Here is a 21597-nt window from a genome sequence, read left to right as displayed (position 1 = left end):
TTTCCCTACAAGCTCGTGAAGGTCTTTACGACCATAGTATTACTGTTCGGAGTTGAGGGAAAACTAAAACCAGATCAAAATGCTAAAAAAAACACTATAAACGAACAACATGCTAGTATCCATTTTGATGCAGTGCCAAATATATGAAAGATCAATTAGTACAATCTCCAGAGGAGACCCTGGAGATCTGCACTCAAGTCGAGAACGAACATGTACGAAGTTTTGTCTTCTTCATTGATTTTGATTCAGGTCTTGCCTGGAGTTAGCTCGATGGTCGACCATCCCATATGCATGTCTTGACTTCCAAATATATATTGCCACTATAAACCAATAATGCAGGCAGCTTGGGATTTCGGTCATTCCCCAATATATAAAATGATTGATCTTAATCTGATCATCTGCAGAATCAAAGTGCTTCAATCCAAGTCCCATCCCTGACATGAATGTAGAGATAAACTATAACTCTATAAGTGCAAATGCCAATCATTCTGTCTTTATTGAAAGGAAGAAAAGAAAAAGTGGTGATAATATGACATACACAATTTGCGAGCCATTTCTGCAAACTACACTAATTCTTTGGGTTGACAAGCACCTAAAGTTTAGATCAGCATTATCGTGCAAACTCCGACTTGATACCACAAACACCACACCTCGATCATGATCGAGACCAAACTCTTTTCAACTCGATCATATATATTCTTCATTCCTTTTCGCCGGCCACCAGTTACTAGTTATTTTCGTACCGAAAAACAAATAAGGAAGGACCATAACTTTACATTATTGAAATATACATGGATGGTTGAGGTACTCGATCAAAATGGCCAAGCTCTTTGGGAATTTTGGCCATAGCTTTGTCATCCCAACAGAATGCGGTAGGCGTAGGCCGGCTTCTTTGGTTCAGAGGATCACCGATAGAAAGGAGATCGAGCTAGCGTATATAATCTGGTAAATTGCTCTAGCCTTTTTAGGACCAACACGTACATGAGTACATCATTTTCCATAAAAGACGTTGACCTTATTTCTTGCTCTGAAATTTCATGCACAGATTCTAGTTAGCTTGGAATTAATCAATTGATCGAGTTCCGTATTTGGTTTGTCTATATATAAAGATCGATTTTTTTTTACCCAAAAAGAAAATTCCTTGAGATTCTGATATTGACATGCGCGCAAGGAACATTCAAGATGGCTTTGAGAAAGTTTGAAAGCGGGGTCTAGGAAACCCATTATTGCAAACTGCGATTGAGACATCACATACTGTATGTGCTAATGCCTGTGGTGCAATATATACTGATTCGATAAAACACATACTGATTCGATAAAACACTTGGAAGGATCCAACAAAAGAGGAACTCCGGGGTGTTTATATATTGTGCTAAACAACGTACATATATATTGCACGTACATCTGGTCAGAAGATTAATCATTTCCCTTTTATCTCCTTATATATGGAGAATCAATATGGCTAGCCAGGAAGTTTTGTATGTAGCTTATAGCAGAAACAGCAATATATGAACTCAATAAAGAAGACTTTTCTAATGCTAGTCATGTTTAAATCTATAATCACATCGCTCTAGATTTGTTTTTCGTTATATTATTTGGGTATGTTCCTACCGTCTGTGAGTACTCAGATCACAAGGCGTAGAAGCAATTAGCAATATCATGTTACTATATGCATGTAGACCAAAACCACAACTTCGATAGGCGCACAACATGAACATTGGATACATCCTAGTTTTTGTTGCTTGACTAGCTTCTCTCATCCAATCCTATTCTACATGAAAGATATATAATCGAAGAATAAATCCTCATGTTAGGAACTTAGGATTGGTGTAGTTTGTGTGGTGAACGAGAGTATCAGAGCTGATTCCACTATAAAAATACGAGTTTGACTTTGACAAGATCCAAGCTATATGGATGATCGATGAGGCTAATCAAAATATCAAATACAACAGAGACGAATATTTTGATTTACTGTGCATGACGGTGCTTGGTATGGTTAGTATCAGGCATCATATTAGTGGGGCGGTTTGCTGGGGATGGAGGACCACATCAGTGTGCATGCTTGCGCAATGTTTGATGAATTTGTTGCATAATTATTTGATGATTGAAATAATTTTGGGGGATTGTTGCTATCAAGCATAGTTTTCTTCCTTTCTGGAGGGAGTTTGATCCATATCTTACACCTCTCCAGCTCTCCTCTACCTCGATGGAATGTCATCATTATTGGCCTGTTGGGCCTACCTTAGAGATCTGCACTTCCGTTTTGAAGATACACTTTGCAGGTAAGATTCTCTGTGTCGGAATCTTCTTTTTATTGGTTCACAGGAATAACAATAACCTAAGCGACAAACTGAACATCATCGTGGTCGTGCCGGAGTGGTTATCGGGCATGACTAGAAATCATGTGGGCTTTGCCCGCGCAGGTTCGAATCCTGCCGACCACGCTTTTGAACAGCCTATCTTTTTTAAATTATTTATTTTTTACCGGACTGATTCCCTTAAATAATTTTCATAACACTGGCTTTGCAAGATTTGATTCATTCTAAGCCTTGCTGGCTTGCTCCATGGTTTTGCAAGCAAGGAATTGGGATTCGGTAACTGGGTAGCTAGCTCATACTCGCTCGATTGTTATTGGTTAAAGTCTTGTATTAATGATGAGCTTAACTCATGCACTCACTTACTGTTTAGACAAGCTCACGTTAAATTATTGCTCTAGGAGTCTAGGTTTTGGAATATGTATGGTACGATCTCCCCTACCGTCATTCTCAAAAAGATGAGGTCAAGACAAACTGGGATGAACCAAAAGGAGGTGACTAGGTGGAGGAAATTTCTTTTCCTCAATTTGTACATTAAGTGGCTGGGAGATCGAATAGCTGATTGTAGTGTATTATGGGCACAAAATACATATACACAACTCCAACACCATGATCGCACTACCCCAAACTCCATGATTACGGGTATCTTTGCTGCAATCAGAGATAAGTAACAGAAAGCGCACCAGCAGATCCAACTTTGCGGTTGGTACTCATCAACTGATCAACAATGGGATAGGAAGGGAGGTCCATTCTATATCCACAGAAAGCTGAGCCACTGGCTGTGGTTCCAAACCGATCATATAAATAATCATATCCTCCATATTCGTTTCTCATCATCATCTGGATAAATCTCAACCAGGAAAAAAAAGTTGCTACACGTAGGGTTTCAGTGTCTGAGGAAACCTCCAAGGTTCTTCTTCCAGTTGTGCCTCTTGAAGGTTCACACATGTTCCAGAGGCCCTACTTCGCCATCTTTCTGCTTTTCAACTCAGTATTGGCAAGGTTAGAGTATCATGACAAACCCTAAAAACAAAAGCTCTGCAGATATATGTCTTTTGGTCTTCGGATTCCAGTGGTTGCCCTTTATTCACCATCCTTCTGGACCCTAGATTAACTAATGCTTATACATGATCGAAGTAACTAATCATCAGAGAGTGAATTATGCTGTTATTAACCACACATGCATAACTAACTAAAGAACTAGGGGTTCTGAGCCCAAGCTTATCGTAGGGATCATATATTCCTTTTTTTTTTTTCATTAATTATAATTATTGTGGGGTAATTAATGAAATTTTCCGGTTTATTCGTTCATACTCCTAGTGTTAATTTTGATCTTTTGAAGTTAAGAAATCTTCATCTGCTTACCTACACATGACGTCTCAGATTTCTCTGTAGAAGAATCAAGAAAATCGTTCTGTGATTCTGTTTATATTGCTCTGGCTGCCCTACCCATTTGCATCTATCGATCAGTTGACATATACATTGATCACAGATTCAAGGTTTTGCAAATAAATCAATCAGCAGCAGCTGTCTTTGTATCAAAAAGATGTGCGCGCACTTGTGATCAGTTGGAATTGGTTCCTTGCATTTTCATGGAATATTACTGCTGCTCTTCTAAAGTAGGTCATATATTATTTGGTTTGGAGGGCCAGTTGCATCCAACCTAAGGGGAACGATAATTGGTATGTGCATCTAGAATCTTATCTCCATTTCTACTCTCATGATCAAAGACTTTAGGTAAAGATTTTCCGAGTAAAGTTAGGCAACAATTTTACAAAAAGAAGTTCATTCTAATTCGTTATAAACAGATATCGATCTTTCGGACATATTTTGATTATTTTCGAGTGACAATTTTGATGAAAAATCAGACCTTGCCATTGGGACGAAGACCTTAAGAAGTTGGATGGAATCGATCGGAATTCCAGATGACCCTTATGTGACTAAATTAAAAGTAAAAAACCTCACTTGAATTAGATACATACATAACCACATTTTGTGCCTAATCAATGATTCAATAGATTAACACAATCAAGTTCTGGTCAAGTTGTAGACAATCTCCCATAGTGTAGCTAACTTTTTTAACTAATTAATCATAGTTTAAAGGTGATAGATGTGTTTACTTGAATTTAAACCACTTTTCTATGTGCAACAAAAAGAACATATATTCTGAGGTCCATAATAGCAAAATGTATTTTGATTTTGCAGGACCAAAGAAAGATACGAATGTGGAGCTTCTGGGACTGTATTTTGGCACGTCTACGGACAATGTGCTCTCACCGGCTTCGTGGCAATCGGCTTAACATCGACGCTTTCTGCATCACAATGTTGTCGACTTGTCGTTGCTACCTTAGCTCAAGCTCTGTCCTCAGGCCATATCATATCTTCAGTTAGAAGGTAACCGACCGGAACCGACTAATTTATTGACAATTATATCTGCTCGACAGTTATAGTGTTTCGGAGTAGTGAAATTTAAGAGCTAAATACTGAACAAATATATGGTCGATCATCTTACTTAAAGGTGACCATAATAAATTCTTAATTATAGAATTATATGCTCTGAAATTAACTGATAAATCAAATGGTGTATTGGAATTTGTAAAATCACATTTACTAGAAAGAGTCCACATAAAATTTATAAATCAAATTTAGAACAGAGTGCGTGCACCACCATTCACCATTTATATAGAATGCTTAGAGCTGGAGGAAGAAGAAAAACGCCAGAATATTCAGAAATCTATTTCACCACCTTCACTCAATAACCAATACATTTGCATACGTGGCACACTGGTCTGTGTACCTTCTTCAATGTCTGGATGAACAATCTTGTCATGCATGTAATACTATGACATCTTGAAACTGTGTACATATGGGTGAGACCGATTTGCCAGCTTCCATAGCCATCTCCAGGACTAGTTCTTTTCACTAATTTCATCCACATTCAATTGGATTTTTCGACAGATTCCTACCCCCTTTTAAGTATATATAAGGGTATAGAGACCCAATTTGGTGTCTTTTCAGCAGGCAAAAGTTGTGGGCTTGGTTTGCTTTGCCTTTTCTCTCTTCCTTTTTTCACCTAGCTAGTAGTACTAGTTTTTGTTTTAAAGCGGTCCCTTGGAGAAGTTGATTAATGGGTCAAGTCTTATATATATACAGAGAACAAGTTTTCTGAGCTGCCCAACTTATTAGCAGTAGCTAGCCATGGAGAATGAGAACAACAAGAACGATGGTACTAATAGTACTAGTCACAACATGCACCACTTCATGGAAATGGGGATGGAAGTTCACAAGGTGGTTCAACCCCCATACAGAAGCACCTTACAGAAGCTCAAGGCCAAGCTCAAGGAGACCTTCTTCCCTGATGATCCTTTGCACCAGTTTAAGGGCCAACCCTCCAAGAAAAAATGGATTCTTGGGGCTCAGTATGTGTTCCCTATCCTTGAATGGGGTCCTAGTTACAGCTTCAAGCTCTTCAAATCTGACATTGTTTCCGGCCTCACCATTGCTAGTTTAGCCATCCCACAGGTAAGAGTAACTCTTTATGAATTTCTAGCTTCAAGGTTTGATTTTCGACTTTTACTTATGTTGTATAACAAATGCAGGGAATTAGTTATGCTAAGCTGGCTAATTTACCTCCCCTTGTGGGTCTATGTGAGTGAAAAGTTTGTTATTGATTGGTGCTTTTATATGGTGCATCTAGCTAGTAACCATTGATGGATTATCAAATTGAGTAAAATCGTTGCGAATTTCGTTGTAGATTCAAGCTTTGTTCCTCCACTGCTGTATGCTGTTTTGGGAAGCTCAAGGGACCTGGCAGTAGGACCTGTTTCGATTGCTTCACTGATCATGGGATCAATGCTTATGCAAGAAGTATCTCCCACTCAAGAACCTGTCTTGTTCCTTCAACTAGCCTTCACTTCTACTTTCTTTGCAGGTGTCTTGCAAGCTTCTCTTGGATTTCTAAGGTATACTAGTCCTTTCATCTTTCTATCAAATTAATCTCGAATTAAGGAAACAAAACTTGATTGAATCTTCTTTTACAATTGCAGGCTTGGATTTATTATTGATTTTCTTTCAAAGGCCACCCTTATTGGCTTCATGGCTGGAGCTGCTGTAATAGTTTCTCTGCAACAGCTTAAAAGCCTTCTTGGGATCACAGATTTCACTAATAAAATGGCTTTGGTCCCTGTTTTGACCTCTGTCTTCAAAGAAAGGAAGGAGGTAGTTAATCAAACACAGAAAAAGATCACCCTCGAAATTATTGCTCAGACTATCAAAGTTACCTCTGGCTATGTTCGCTACTATAGTCATATAATCATTTTCTCCTTCCTTGATGTGTAGAGAATAATTTGGTTGTTTTTTAATTGCTTTGCAGTGGTCATGGCAAACTATTCTCATGGGTTGTTGCTTCCTTGTCCTACTACTGCTCTGCAGACACATTGTATGTTGTCTCTTCCACCCTGTGACTCTTTCTTGATCTTGATTAATATTTGGAACTTGGTTTATCTGCTGTCTTTCATGAACTAATGGATGCTTACCCACATGCCTCAATTGTAATAAATCTGATACACACGGCTACCTCTCCGGTAACGATTATTCTGATATTAACGAACTTAACATCTTACATATAAACTAATAATAATAGTACAAAAGTACTGATCTTACACCTCATCAAGATTTCATGTAAATGAAAGAACTGATTTACCTCGTTGGTCAAGGATCATATGCACTTGTAATAAGTGAAGAAAAATCAAAGCTGACAGTGTCAGGATTCCGAAAGGATGACTGGTCAGACTTTGACTACTCTAAATTGAGTTGTGTGCCTTGATGTGTGCAGAGCATGAAAAAGCCAAAGCTGTTCTGGGTCTCAGCTGGTGCACCTCTAGTGTCTGTGATCGTCTCCACCCTAATTGTGTTTGCAGTGAAGGGAAATAAACATGGCATCAGTGTGGTAAGTTAATTTTGTGCCCCAAACTGTAAACTTATGCTATTACTGGAGGTTAATTTTGGTTTAATTTTGTACGGCAGATTGGAGAGTTACAGAAAGGGTTAAACCCACCTTCATGGAACATGTTGCAGTTCAAAGGAACACATTTAGGACTAGCAATTAAGACTGGGATTATCACTGGGATTATTTCTCTCACTGTAAGATTTCCCTCTTCATTATAAACATACCAAGTTTTTATAAAGATCACATTTTTTTAGGAAACTGAGTTCTGGATCAAATAAAATAGGAAGGTATTGCAGTAGGAAGGACCTTTGCTGCTATAAAAGAATACCGGGTCGATGGAAACAAGGAGATGATAGCAATTGGCATCATGAACATTGTTGGCTCCACTACTTCATGTTACATTACAACTGGTAAATAAATGAGGTCCAGAGTTATTCCCCAACATTTTACTGAACAAAAATTAATTCTGATGAAACGGTTTGATTTTCATGATCAGGTTCATTCTCGAGGTCAGCTGTGAATCACAATGCTGGAGCAAAAACAGCATTGTCCAACATAGTAATGTCAGTGGCGGTTATGGTGGCACTGCTCTTCCTAATGCCGCTGTTCCAGTACACACCAAATGTTATACTGGGCGCGATCATAGTGACTGCTGTGGTTGGCCTCATTGATGTTCCAGCTGCTTATCACATATGGAAGGTTGACAAATATGATTTCATAGTCTTGGTATGTGCTTTCTTCGGAGTCATTTTCATCTCTGTCCAAGAAGGTCTTGCCATTGCTGTAAGTTCCCACAATCTGAGTTCCTATTTTAGTATGCAGGTCATGGGATAAAGATGATGAACATTGTTTCTGGTGATGTAAATATAGGTTGGAATATCGGTTTTTAAGATTATGCTGCAAGTTACAAGGCCGAGGACAGTTGTTTTGGGAAATATACCAGGGACAGATATATTCAGAGACCTACAGCATTACAAGGATTCAACAACAACTGTCCCTGGTTTCCTCATCTTAAGCATTGAAGCTGCAATCAACTTTGCCAACACAACATATCTCAATGAAAGGTAGGCTACTTTATATTTCCTAGTTTTCTCATTAATCTGGATCCTGTATGATTAATGAAATTTCTTCATCAAATGTGAAGGATTTTAAGATGGATAGAAGAAGAAGATGAAGGGGAGAAACGTTCAAGCATTCGATATGTTATTATAGACATGACAGGTATGTTTATCTTCAGAATCATCAGCTGCTATTTTGTTAACATATAAATGACAATTAAAAGGGTCTTCTTGTTTCTGTGCATTTTAATTTCAGCCGTGAGCACCATAGACACCACCGGTATCACACTTTTTCGAGATTTGAAGAAATCACTCATAAAAAGAGGAGTTGAGGCAAGTTTCATAAATAGTCTTTGCTATAAGCACACTTCAATTGCTCCTATCTGAAAATTAAAATTGACATTATTCCTTGTATTTATAGCTAGTGTTGGTAAATCCACTGGCTGAGGTCTTGGAGAAACTACAAAAGGCATATGAAGGCAACGAGATTATGAGACCAGATTGCCTATACTTGACAGTTGGAGAGGCCGTAGCGTCATTGTCCATATCAATGAAGAATCAAGCTTCAAATTTATACAACGAGGGATGGCAGAAGCAGAAGCAGCAGCAGCAGCAGCAGCAGGAGAAGCAGAATGTGAATCAGAGTTCCCAAAGCGAATAATTACTTGATGTAGATAGCAAATCCTAAAATAAGATTTCAGACACAAAAGAAGTGAATAAGCATTGTTCCTAATTTCAACAGCTATACTTGGAGTTCTGTGGGACTCTTGTGCTTTTCCTGTCACCTTCCTGGCTTCCTTATACGTTATTTGGTGCATGTAATTTGCTCCTACTTTAGTTTTTTCAGACATGTATTCGAAGTAACTTGCAGCATTACCCATGTCTAATAGGTAATTGATAATCACTTGTGTACTTACCAAATTTTGTTCGGCCATTTTTTCAATCTAATATCGGAACAATACGTGATTAACAATATGAAGAAGTACAAAAATATCTTGATCATATAAATATACGAAAACGTAAGATCTTTGTTTGTGATAAACTTGATATGTGCACAAGAGAACTAGGAGGAGCGACAATATAAACAATTCAAAGAGCTTCGGTTGATCTCATACTACAAACGGGTTGGGATTGTGGATTTTAACATCCCACCCCAGCTAATATATCCTATAACAAGCTATCAAAATCACCACTTTAGGCTCCATGATTAGCAGCGAGCTGTTCTCTGCAAATTTAGAGTCCTTTTTTCTGCCACAAGCTGTAAACTTTCTCCAATTCTGACTTCAACATCGTCCAGCTCTCAGGATCATTATAGAAATATGCGAGAATGGATACGAGGATAATGAGTATAACGACCCATAAGTTCACTCCTGCAACCAAAGCAACAGCATGATTGATAACGATTTCACTCATTAAAAGAAAGTAGAAGAGAAATAAGATCCAAGACAACACATTGAAATAAACAAATACGGCATCAATAGTCTATTGAATAGGCTTCTGTTTCTCTCTCAAGAATTATCCTCCAAATTCTTTCTACACCTTAAACCTAGTATTACTAGACTCAATATAACTACGCTGAGGAGGGATGTCTAACCATGGCATGACAACTGCAAAGTAATGTGCAACAAAAGCTGAAAACGATGATAGGAACTTACCCTTTTTATTCACCTCCTCAACGGTGGACACCCTTGCACTTGAGTCCATTGATGTGGAAGCCAAAACTCTGCATCAAAGATCATCATTTTTTAGGGTAAAGAAATTATGCATAATTATTACCCATGAAAAACATAACGTTGCTAGTTTTCAGACCTTGAATCACGAGAGAAGCTTAATGCAGTTACAAAACCAGTGTGCGCTTTTGGGACAACTTTATGAATCTGCAATCCAGCTGACTTTAGTATCAGAAGATCTCCAGAAGTTGTGCCACTGCATGTTCATTGATCACAAGTGTAAAGTACTCTATTTCCAGAAACAGAGATATATAATTTTGATAGCAAGTACTACAAAAGTGTTATCTAAAAATTAAAATTATGCATTTGACAACAAGTTGTACACCAAGCATCCAAGATGAACTGACCATGCAAGGAGCTTTCCATCAGCTGACACATCAAAGGACATGATGCCATCTCGTGTAATTCGCTTGGATTGAACCCTCTTCCATGTGGTTGTGTTCCATGTTGCAATGATTCCATCTTTATCTGAATTATCATAGTTGAAACGGTTAAGTCATGAAAAACTAATGTAACACCCATATTTTTCTGAGACAGAACACTAGCTTTTTTCACACCAAAGGTTTACCTGCAAGATGTAGAACTTGATTCCCATTGTTCGATAGAGAAAATTTGCATGCACAGAAGATCTCATTCTGCATAGATTATGAAAAGTCTCATAGTTATAACCCAAATGTATAAGTCTAGTCATTTAAACACAAAAATATGAATATCTGCTATCACAAATTGTTAACAGTAGATGATAGAAACAAAGGTTAATGACTCATGACACCATAGGAATAGGTATATGCAGTAAAGCTTATATTCAAAGGAAAATAAAATAAATCTCCTTGAACGGAAGCACCTATGCCACTTTACTATGGCAAAGATGTTCTAACCAATATAGTTAATAACTTAATATTCCGACTGTTTCATAATTGAATAATTATCAGTAACTACCCACCTTTTCAATTGGTAAAGTAGCTACAACTGCAGCAGAACTCACATCCCAGACTCTACCAGGGCCACTTTGTCCCAAGGAAACAAGAAATTTCCCATCATGACTGCAAGACAACCAAGTCAGATCATCATCAACACAATACATATAAAGGAGGTACACAATTTGTTTTAATAAACCTGAAATCTAACTGCTTGACTGTTTTATGAGCTTGATCTTCGGTGAACATAGTTTCCATGCTGGGCCACTTGAAAACTCTCACCTTTCCATCCTGCACTGCACCAAATCAGACCATTATAGGACAACGTAGAAAAATAAAATTACTGCTGTGTTATTAATCCCACAGTCGAAAACAATCTATAGCATATAACCAAACTGAAAATCTAAACGGCTGTTCAGTACACATCAAAGTTCACCAAGAAAATCATTTTTAGAAGTTCACTAACAAGCATAACACAATACAAAGTGAACGAAACCCCCACCTCGCCTCCGGTGGCAAGCACCGAGCCGTCTTTATTAAACGTCAGCGCCAACTGCTGCCCTACATTTTGCAATTGCTCCAGCACTCTATCAGATTGCTTCACACTTAGCTTATGAGCTCCCTCCTTCACTTCTTTCTCCCACACTAACCAACTAGACAACCAAACCACATCGAAATATAAGCACAACACGTATCTCATCGGAATCAAAAAACCTAATTCAACAATGCAAGTCTAATTAACAATCCAAAATGCATAAAATCAACAACCTGCAGCTCTCAGGAAACGCACAAACGAGGCCGTCGACGCCGGGATGAACCGCCATTCTATACGGCAGCTCCGAGCCTAAGCTGAGCTTCGCCACCTGAAAATCAAGCGCAAATCACTTAATTACATCCTAATCTTGTCAATTATAACTAATTAAGAAGTAGAATGATCTACTTACAGGCTCGTGGGAGATAGAGGTTGAAGCGGGATCGAACCGGACGAGAACGACGGCGTTTTTGACGCCGCTGTTTCCCTCGCCGCCGCCGCCGGCCAGCACGATGTGGCTGGAGTCCGGTACCGACGGAGTCGACTCGGTGTCGGTTTTCTGAGAGGTTTGGTTGTCGTTGTCATTCTCCGGTTGCGACGAGAGAGGAACGGCGTCGGGAGCCCAGCCGACGGCGTAGAAAGGGATGCCGTACTTGATGTGATTCACGGCTTCCATATCGGATTCAGATCTCTCTCTCTCTCTCTCTCTCTCTGTGAAGAAATGAGAGATCGCAGTCTACAACACTGAACGCCTTTACAGGTTGAGCCTCTTAATGTTTATTATATTTCATTTTGACCCCTGTAGTTAGAGTTTCACCAACTTCAGTCCTTCTGTTTTAACGCGGTTCGAGACTCCATTTCCCTCTTGTTTTAGAATTGATTTCCATTTCGACTTGGGTCTCCTTTTCCAACACAGAAATGGGTTCATTGTCATATATACGTGTTTAAGCTTGACGACTCTCCAATCATTTTTGGAACATATTTCTCTCGATGAAAAATCATCTGAAACTTGAAACTTGTTCGACGTGATCAAAGGTTTAAAGATGGAGGTTTCCGCCATGGTCTCTCTCCAAGGCGACACCCGCAACGGCAAGCAGAAAAAGGGAACCGAAATCGTCCCAAACTGCGACACAAACCCCACCGACACTGTCTCCATGTCCTTCGCCCTCGACAACTCTCTACTCGCCCAACACAACCCCAGCTTCTCCATTGTGATCAAGCTCTTCTGCATGGGCACCCTCCACTTTAACATCGCCTGCCTCGATAGAATCCACGTCAAGCCCATCGGCTCCGTCCACGTCCCCCTCAAGGACCTCTTCGACTCCGCCAATGACATGAAGCTCATCTCATTTCCGGTCCAGCTACCCTACTTCCGGTGCTTCGGTAGCCATCAGGGCGAGCTCACCTTCTCCTACAAGTTTGGGGACAAGTTTGAGAGCTCACCTTCTCTGTAACGTACTGTAAAACGACAATCTGAAAACAAACGAGAATGCAGACACGTGTACAAATAAATGTAATTTATTGAATATCAAGCGCAGGGTTACAATCTTTGGTGAACTCCTCTGATTCTATCTCCGTATGTGATTTGGCTCAAAGGTGACATGCACTTGATCTTGAGGATTTGAGTTTGATTTGGATTTGATTTGATGAAGAACAAGCGATTTGGCCGCTTGATGATTCTTCGTGGACTTGAGTTTGGATTGGATTTGGATTTGATGAAGAACGAGCGATTTGACCGCTTGATGATTTTTTGTGGACTTGAGGTTGGATTTAGATTTGATGAAGAACGAACGATTTGGCCGCTTGATGATTCTTCGTGGACTTGAGGTTGGATTTGGATTTGATGAAGAACGAGCGATTTGGTGGCTTGACGATTCTTCGTGGATTTGATGATCTTCGTGGACTTGAGAGACTTCGGGATTTGTCGAGAGTGATTTTTGCTCAAGTGATTTCTCTCCTTCTTCTCCAAGTCTAAAAAATCCCCCTCTCTTCATGTTGAAAGGGTATATTTATAGTGTCAAGGTTTCTATTTTGTAGAATATTTTAATGACACTAAAATAATAAATTCTTTAATTGTATAATTAAATCAATATGTATTTTCCGATTAATTTAAAATTAATTATTCTCATAACTAAATTAAACATAAAATAATTGATTTAATTATGACCGTTAATAAATTTATTAATTTAATCAAATGTCCGATTACCATTTCGAATCGTCAATGACATTCAATTTTCTGCTGCAATTCGGAATCACGTAGCTTTGATTACGATCATCCGTTTATGTGCTAACACGAGTTTTATTCAGATCCGCACTAACTTTGTTGACTTTTGACCTTGTGCAATTTTATCGGGCTTTTGGTCGATTTAATTATTTAACGAAGATAATTTACTTCATTAAATTTCATGTGTCTACACGTATACTACATGCATAGTATGTACTAGTTTTTGAATTTACAAATTGAAATTGACTTCTGTAGTTAGAGTTTCGACCTGGCTACTGTACTTCAGCCCTTCCGGTTTGTGTTTTATTCACAATGAATCCATGTAGATTTGAGCAAATGGTGCATTTTCTGATTTCTTTCGACTCCACAGTGAGAAGGTGAATAATGCAAACGGATAACAAGAACATTGAACTGCTTCCGATGATTAAAGAATTAAAACTATGAGGACAGTCTCTCCTAGCAGGGAGAGTTTTTGAGGTTTAAATGGAGGGCTAGATGAATTTTCATTGCAATTGAGTAATTTTGTTCATGTTCCATCACAATGTGGTGTCTGGTATTATTAACTATTAAGCAGTCGATGTAATAATGGAAACAGATGGGGATATATTAATTTTCAGTACAAGTGAGCGAGTGTAAAATCTGTTATTTTCATCCTTCGATATGATTATTAGGTCCAATGTGTTAAGTGTTAACAGATGAGTGGCATCTGGAAGTGTTTCTTGCAATGTTACGGAAAATGGAACATTTTGTAAATCACATCCAAAGGGACAATTTTACGGAAAATTCTATCCTACGCGGCTGTATGGGATACGCCGGCAAATCCAACCGCTAAAACACACCACCACCACTGCGTGCAGAAAATGACAGCCCTTGCCAGCCATTCAACACCTGTTGTATGGTGTACAGCGATGTACCCCAGACGAACCCCAATTTTACTCATCATAGTTGTACAGATATGTGCTATTTCTAATTTGCTTCTGTCGTAACCTCCCTACTACTGCCAGATGTGGCATTCTTCACCTTTTATTTAGTTTGAACGAGAGCTCGATGCGTCTTTTTTCCTCTGTAATATTGTCACAAGGATTATTTGTGCCAGTACTTTCTTCAAAGGTCAGATAGTCCTCGTAGTATTAATTTGGTCTCCGATGAAAATGTTTCTGTAGCTAGGTTTTTGAGTGAAATAAAAATAAATTTGTGAAGCTATAACGAAGGTGAATTTATAGTTATACAGGAAGAGACGAGTGCACTGCTAGGATATAAATTGAATATCTCAGTGCTCACAGCCGTGCGGCCATGAGCTAATGATAAGGCATTGGCTATATTGTAGAATATTTGTCATGTCAATATTCGAGTCCATCTGGCTCCAGGGTGTTTACGTCCATTGAGACGACAACGTGGGAATCATCCCGGAGATTGTTTCTCATTCTTGACTATAAGTAAACATGTGATACAGGAATGACTCTTCGTCTCTCCCTTTTTTTCTATTTCACATTCCCTCTCGAGCTCATTACGGTTCAGTAAACATGACCCAGAAAGAAAGCTAGGAAACCTAGGAAGTCGATCTGCGGCCGTCGATTTCAACGAATAGTCTCAGCCCTTGGATCTATATTGGGGAGACTGTGTGTAATAAAATGGGGTGTCACCAGTCCAGTTCTCTTCGTCTCGCCGTCGTCTTCTTCTCCATGGCAGCGGTGGAGAGAGAATCGAAGGCCAGAAGCTCTGATTGGTTTGAGCCTCCTCCAGCTTGGGCTTCTCCTGCTTGGCCTGGTTTCTCTGCTTGTGTTTGTAGCTGAGAAACCAGAGAAGAGTTATCACCCTGTGGAGTTGATCAGAAAGCTTCCAGTTTAATTGGAAGGTAATTTAAGGTTCTGTTGATATTTGTGAATGGGTGTGCTTACTGTGGAATCGACTTGTTCATGTTTGAGGAGAATTGAAGTCATGTCAATTTGGATATTTATTACCTGGGAATATAATTGTACATTTCAAGCTAGTTTGGTTTCATTGTAATGCCTCTTGTGGTTTAATGTTGGAGTTATGTTCTGTATACGGTTACAGAAAAACATGTTATATGAGTTAAGAATGAATCCTGTTCAGTTTGGTCAATTTACAGTCTGATCAATATTGGTGTCAACTTGGATTAGGAGCTTTAGCAGACATCACCTGTTTAGTGACCAGGGGGGTATTTTGACTTGTTTGCTTATCCAGTATATTAGTGTTCTTCCATTTGTAGGTAATTTGTGATATCCGATTGTTAAAAACGCCACTTAATTGCTGAATTTCTTTAGGGCAAATTGTGAAGCATGGCACTGCTACTTTGGTCATGCAGAGTTTTGTCATGTGTTACTAGACAGTTTCTCTTTTGTTACAAAATGAAATTTGTTTGGTCAAGGTTGGTTTTTTTCTTCAGGTTAGATGCCTATGCACCCTGGCTTATGTATGCAATATACTTGAATAGAAGCTCGAACTTACATGTAAATACATACTTGACTTATTATCATATTTTTAATTTTGGAATGTTGTCAAATCAGAGTTGTACTCTTGAATCATGTTAGCGTTAGAACGGTGCCATGTTGACCTCATAAAGCATTAGTTATAAAGAGAATGTACCTGCATATTGCAGAAAGGCACATGTGATTGAGTTCATCTTTCACTTCGAAGTCCTTTTTTTTTTCCGTTTACATCACCCAAGATTTGAGATTGTTTTGATGAAAAAGTATCATAAAAGTTGCCTCTAAGTTTAATGTGACTGGTCCTGTGATACTTACCCTGTAGAGTGTTTTGTAAGAGCTTGCCACTAACCATGGGGAGATTAAATTCCCGACTGTTGGCATTTTCATTTCTCCTTCACTATATTTGGTTTTATGGGAGCTATTCCAATGAGGACTATTATCACTTAATGGTCCTCATTGGAAAGGCTCCATTGGTTTCATAGCTGATTGGGATTTGTTAAAAATGAAACTGCAGGAGTGTCAAAGAATGAATGTTATGAAGCGTATGTGCTGCAATTATTCATATCATTGAAGTACATCACAGCAAATGTTGTCGACAGAAATAATGGTCGAATTGTTGTAACAGCATCAACAATTGAACATTCAGTTAAGGACTCACTGGAGTGTGGGCGCTCTTGCAATGCAAAGGCAGCTTCAGTTGTTGGAGAGGTGCTTGCTATGCGACTTAAGGTGGAAGGTCTTGACCAGGGGCAGGTACAAGGAATTCACGTTAATGTGAATAGTGAAGTTGAGAAGAAGGGTTTCAAGAACCGTACCAAGGTATGGGCTATTGTTAATGCTCTTAAAAACAATGGAGTTAAACTCGTTCTTGATGATAATGATGAAGACAGTTCGCGGCCAAGTTAGTAAATAAAATAATGTGTTTTACCTTGGTTATGTTCGAGTATTGAATCATTTTATGTGGTTTGTTAGGCTTCTACTGATGTTGAAATCCATGAAAAGATCAATATATACATTGAAAACTTGTTTCCACCATAACTTTCTGCATCAACTGATTGAAAAAGTTTCCTTTCAAATCACAGATTGGAGCTTCAATTTTCTGTTTTCTTCATTGATCTTTCCTATTTGTTCAAGACTGAAGTTGATAAAAATGAAATTTAGAATCCACCCCATGGTTTGGACTATAGTCAATGCAGTTGTGCATGCTCTTATAAACAATGGAATTAAAGTACCTCTTGCTGATTATGACAAAATAGCTCTACGCCAAATTTGCAAGTAGAGTATATCTTTTTTGTTCCTTCTTTTTGTCAATACGTTAATAATAATAATAATAATAATAAATTGTTTTGGTAGAAGGGTTGAAGTTAGGATCGGTGATTTCTTGATATATTACATTAGGAAACCCATTATAGGGTCATAAGTTCTTCAGAGACGGCCATGCTTTCTGCCCATAACCATTTTTGGAGAGACTGTGAGGTGGGATATGTTCTTTTATTTGAGTAAGGAGGTGAAAGTATTCATAGTTCAATTACAGTCGCATCAAAGTATATGCCTGTGGTGTTAATAACAGCAAATCCAGTGGTATTTTGAAATTCACATAAGGGTCATACTATTAATTCAGGATGAATTGTATTTTTAGTTAATTTGTCTCGGAAATCGCACAAGACTAAGTTCCATGATGTTCCTTCATAATGAAGCTTTTGCTTATGAGTTGATTGTTGGAAAATGTCAATGCTCTTGCTCATATTCATTTGAAGAAGCATGATCAAAGTTTAAACTAATGAAGTTACGTCCAAAATTCCCTTGGTTTCCTTCGTTGTGTCTATATGTTGGATGTTTTGTGATCCGTTCGTAGAAGCATTATGAAAGGTTGGGAAACCAGAATTGACCAAATTAAGATCTAACATTCCAAGCTCTTAGAATCCACCCATGCCATGAATCACCCCCCACAACTCCACCTTTGTGACTTTGCCAATGCCAATTGAAAGCTTACCACCACCAGCTCCATTAAGGCCTTTAACAATTTTAAATCTGTCAGACTCTGACTGTCATCAGTGTTCAGTCGGAAATAGTCCATTGCGGAAGCATGAGTGTTTGTCTTGAACCAATTATTAACACCAGAATGACCTGCTAATAGTAGAAAGAAGCACAAAGCAGCCACTCAGGTCCATTTGACTGTGATATAGTTCGAAGATTAGAGTATACAATCAGCTCCCAAATACTAAAGAAGACCAGATTCTCACAGATACCTTATATCCGCAGATAATTGTTAGAAGCAGCAGTGATATATTGCATATATAATTTAATAAACTGAATTATAAATAATTATAAAGCAGAAATCAAATCATGTAACTTTAATAACGAAGAACATGGAAAGAAAATCAACCAAAATACCGAACGATTGGTGATGAAGGAACTAGTCGAGACGTGTGTGATACCACACTGTCCTTAAGACGTTTACGCCTCCTCTACCGGTGCAAGGATGTTTGTCGCTTGTCTCCCAGGATAGAACGACTAAACAATGAAATGATGGTGGCTATTTATACAGTGAACATCTAAGAACTATAAGAGTGGGAGAGCAGATTGTGTTTCGAATGGATGATTTTACAATGAAAAGATAGTGGTTATTTATACAGTGAGGATTTGCAATCAGCAATGAATAAGATGGTTGTTATAGAAAACAAAAGATTATAACATATATGAGTTACATATAAGAGAATTTGAAAAGTCAAAACCGAATTTACAATCCATACACAATGGATTCTATATAAAGTCTTTTCAACACTTCTCTTTTCCAATGTGGGACAAATACATTTCCCTCATTCTAAGTAGCCATCTTTGAGTGACAATTTATTATTCACCCACAAACCAAATTACACAAACAAACATATGATCTTGTAGCCCTCATTATGGAGAACTCAAATCTATGTTCATCTTTGATTAATTATAAGTTTAACTTAATTTAATTAATTAATTAAAATTTAGTTTTAAATGGTTTATAAACCATTTTTTCCAACAATAATATTATCATATCAAATTCCAAATGCAAATGACATCTGCGACAGATTAGTTTAGAAAAAAGATTTCTTCAATGTCCCAGACCATTAATGATAATTATACTACGAGATTAAGCCCCATCCATTATCCATCCAGACTGAATGAAAGAGCCTAGACCCCTTTAGACCGTTTGCCATACGAAATCAACAAAGTTCTACCGATCTTCTAGAATTTATGTCAGGAGTCGGAGATAAATGAATGTATCACAGACTCTTTTGATGTGTTAAATTTAACCAAGTAACAAGGTGAAAACTAGCTCCACCTAAACTCCGATAAGGTCTCATCCTGACTCCCATCATTACTCAATACAAATTGCTGATGCGAATTTAGCATTACGACCAGTTCAATCGGAGCTACAGAAATTCCTTAAGAAGCACATCAGTAGCAACTTAAGCTTAACTTCCCAAAGTAGCAGCCACCAGTTTGTACTCATCTCCCGTCCGAGACTTTTGGTGGTTCAATATGAAAGTGAGAGTTGTCACGGTCGACTTAATAGGTCAACACTTAACAAATCAAAAATTACAGTTAGGTTAACCTTCTGTCCGAAGTTCCTTCATTTATGAAGAGTTTCTTCCGTGATGCTCTCTATTTCCAACGAGTGGGGTTTGTGAGAGGACTTATATCAACTCCTACGAATTTGATTGTCGGTTCCATGATTAGTCCAGCGTCACCAATTTGTTAATCTTTGTCCAATTTTACATAAACATGTGACCGATCGTAGAGACAGACACGGTTACAGTGACATGATCTTTGGAGTATAGCAGCTGTGAACTTCCTCATGAAGTTCTCTCTTGACCCCTAAAGCAAGTTATCGAATTGGAATATCCATCAAGATTTGGGTTCTGTACTAAACTGTAGTGTGATGAAAGTTTAGAATAATTTCCCATGTTTAGTCTCTAACTTTGTCTCATCGCTGAAATATGCAAACCAACAAGTGTGGCAAAGTGAGAGTCTTTCTCTTGCTGCTAGCTTTCTTCATTCACCTTTGACACTTTTCCCCGACATCACTCGACACTAGAAAAATTTGTTTTTCCAATCATAAAGGCGACTTTATCATTCGTGATTTAATTGACTCCATTCGTTCTTCGTCTTTCTTCTTAAATTTTGTTTTTCAACTTTGTCATGATTATTGACTCATAATTCAAGGTTATAGATATACTTGGAAATTTCCTACCGAGCAGAGTATCCCAAAATCAAATATTGGAATGAACTAGAAGTTGGACTGAAGTGTTGTATGACCTTCTATCAAAATTGGATGAACTGAAATCTTTTCTAAATCTCAATCCGAAAGAGAAATGATATGATTGAGGTCATATTGCTCCTTTTGCATGCATGTGGCTAAACTTAATGACTTTAATCTCTACACAAAGCCTCATTATGATCCTGCTTTATTAGTGTTATTTGACCGACCAAGGAGCTTGTTCTTCGCCCCCTAGCCTTCATCATGAACAATGCACGCTTGATAAATATGAAAAAAAAACTTTCAATGACAACCACGAATCAATATCTAGTGTACCTCTTAATTTTTTTTTATTTTAACTCGTTGATTTATTACACTAAAATTATAATTATATTTTTTAATTATTTATGAAATAACCTTCATGTGTATTGATGATTTTGATCTAGTATTTCAGGTTTAGAATTTAGGGTTAAAATTTAAAGGGTAGGGTTTAGGGTATTCAATAGTAGGGTCTAGGATTTTAGAAAAAAAATCATAATAATCTTTGATAAAATAGCTTAAATATGATTTAAAAAATTAAATCATGAGTGTCAAATTGTGATTGGAAAAGATGATAATTAGATATTACCATGTGGTTTTTCGGAAAGACTGAAAAATTTCTCGATAAATATAGTGTAATAACTTTGCTAATTGCCTACATTAACGAATTGTATATAATTTCGGCTGATGAAAATAAAGATGCTTTCTATAAAAATTATCATAACTTTGCTTGGGAGATATCTTTCCCAAGCTCTTATTAATTAGAAAATAATGCAAAAGAGTGCTCCTTTCCTAAACTGTTTATAAAATTATCAGTTATGAGTCATGCATTAGATAAGAATTAAAAGTTCAAATTCGTGCACAAATAACACAAAATGGGAGATCAGGGTAAACATCGATCAAGATTGTACGTATAAAACTATGGTAAGTTTTCTATTAGATAATTGAAAAAGCGTATTCGTTGATTGAGATGCTCATCATCAGGACTTGAAAAAGAATCACTGATAAGTTAAGAGAGGAATTGATCGAGGCACACCTATATGAAAGTTGAACTTTCAATTTTCTTTATATTACTTTCTCGAACATATTTATTGATAATTTCTATTTCAGTAACTAACTAAGCTAACTAAGTCGATGTTATGGTTAA

The 21597-nt window shown here is 37.8% G+C and overlaps 4 protein-coding genes and 1 non-coding gene across 5 annotated transcripts; 4 read left to right on the top strand and 1 right to left on the bottom strand.

Annotated features, from left to right (window-relative positions):
• The first annotated feature begins 2362 nt into the window (after positions 1-2362).
• TRNAS-AGA (transfer RNA serine (anticodon AGA)) lies at positions 2363-2444 on the top strand. Its single transcript has one exon. It is a non-coding gene; the product is annotated as a tRNA-Ser (tRNA).
• Positions 2445-5452: 3008 nt separating this feature from the next.
• On the top strand, positions 5453-9222 carry LOC126790250 (probable sulfate transporter 3.3). Its single transcript, XM_050516419.1, has 13 exons — positions 5453-5837; positions 5915-5963; positions 6070-6277; positions 6362-6533; positions 6688-6753; positions 7150-7263; positions 7341-7457; positions 7547-7673; positions 7760-8046; positions 8134-8327; positions 8408-8484; positions 8578-8654; positions 8743-9222. Exons 1-13 carry the CDS (start codon positions 5514-5516, stop codon positions 8980-8982), a joined length of 2052 nt encoding a protein of 683 aa, XP_050372376.1. The 5' UTR covers positions 5453-5513; the 3' UTR covers positions 8983-9222.
• A 109-nt stretch (positions 9223-9331) lies between these two features.
• On the bottom strand, positions 9332-12228 carry LOC126790251 (SEC12-like protein 2). The gene is made up of 10 exons (XM_050516420.1): positions 11913-12228; positions 11737-11831; positions 11471-11621; positions 11168-11259; positions 10995-11094; positions 10620-10686; positions 10399-10519; positions 10131-10247; positions 9977-10044; positions 9332-9691 (listed from the first exon to the last, which is right to left on the bottom strand). Exons 1-10 carry the CDS (start codon positions 12174-12176, stop codon positions 9555-9557), a joined length of 1212 nt encoding a protein of 403 aa, XP_050372377.1. The 5' UTR covers positions 12177-12228; the 3' UTR covers positions 9332-9554.
• A 315-nt stretch (positions 12229-12543) lies between these two features.
• Positions 12544-12954, top strand: LOC126792475 (uncharacterized). Its single transcript, XM_050518890.1, has one exon. The coding sequence runs from the start codon at positions 12544-12546 to the stop codon at positions 12952-12954; it is 411 nt and encodes a 136-aa protein (XP_050374847.1).
• Positions 12955-15355: 2401 nt separating this feature from the next.
• Positions 15356-17330, top strand: LOC126792474 (uncharacterized). The gene is made up of 2 exons (XM_050518889.1): positions 15356-15491; positions 16689-17330. The coding sequence occupies exons 1-2, from the start codon at positions 15356-15358 to the stop codon at positions 17078-17080; spliced, it is 528 nt and encodes a 175-aa protein (XP_050374846.1). The 3' UTR covers positions 17081-17330.
• Positions 17331-21597: the final 4267 nt, after the last annotated feature.

Source organism: Argentina anserina, chromosome 4 (genome assembly GCF_933775445.1).
Source record: "Argentina anserina chromosome 4, drPotAnse1.1, whole genome shotgun sequence".
Taxonomy (NCBI): Eukaryota; Viridiplantae; Streptophyta; class Magnoliopsida; order Rosales; family Rosaceae; genus Argentina; species Argentina anserina.
Note: the sequence above shows the minus strand (reverse complement) of the source record. Positions and strands in the feature narration are given on the sequence as shown.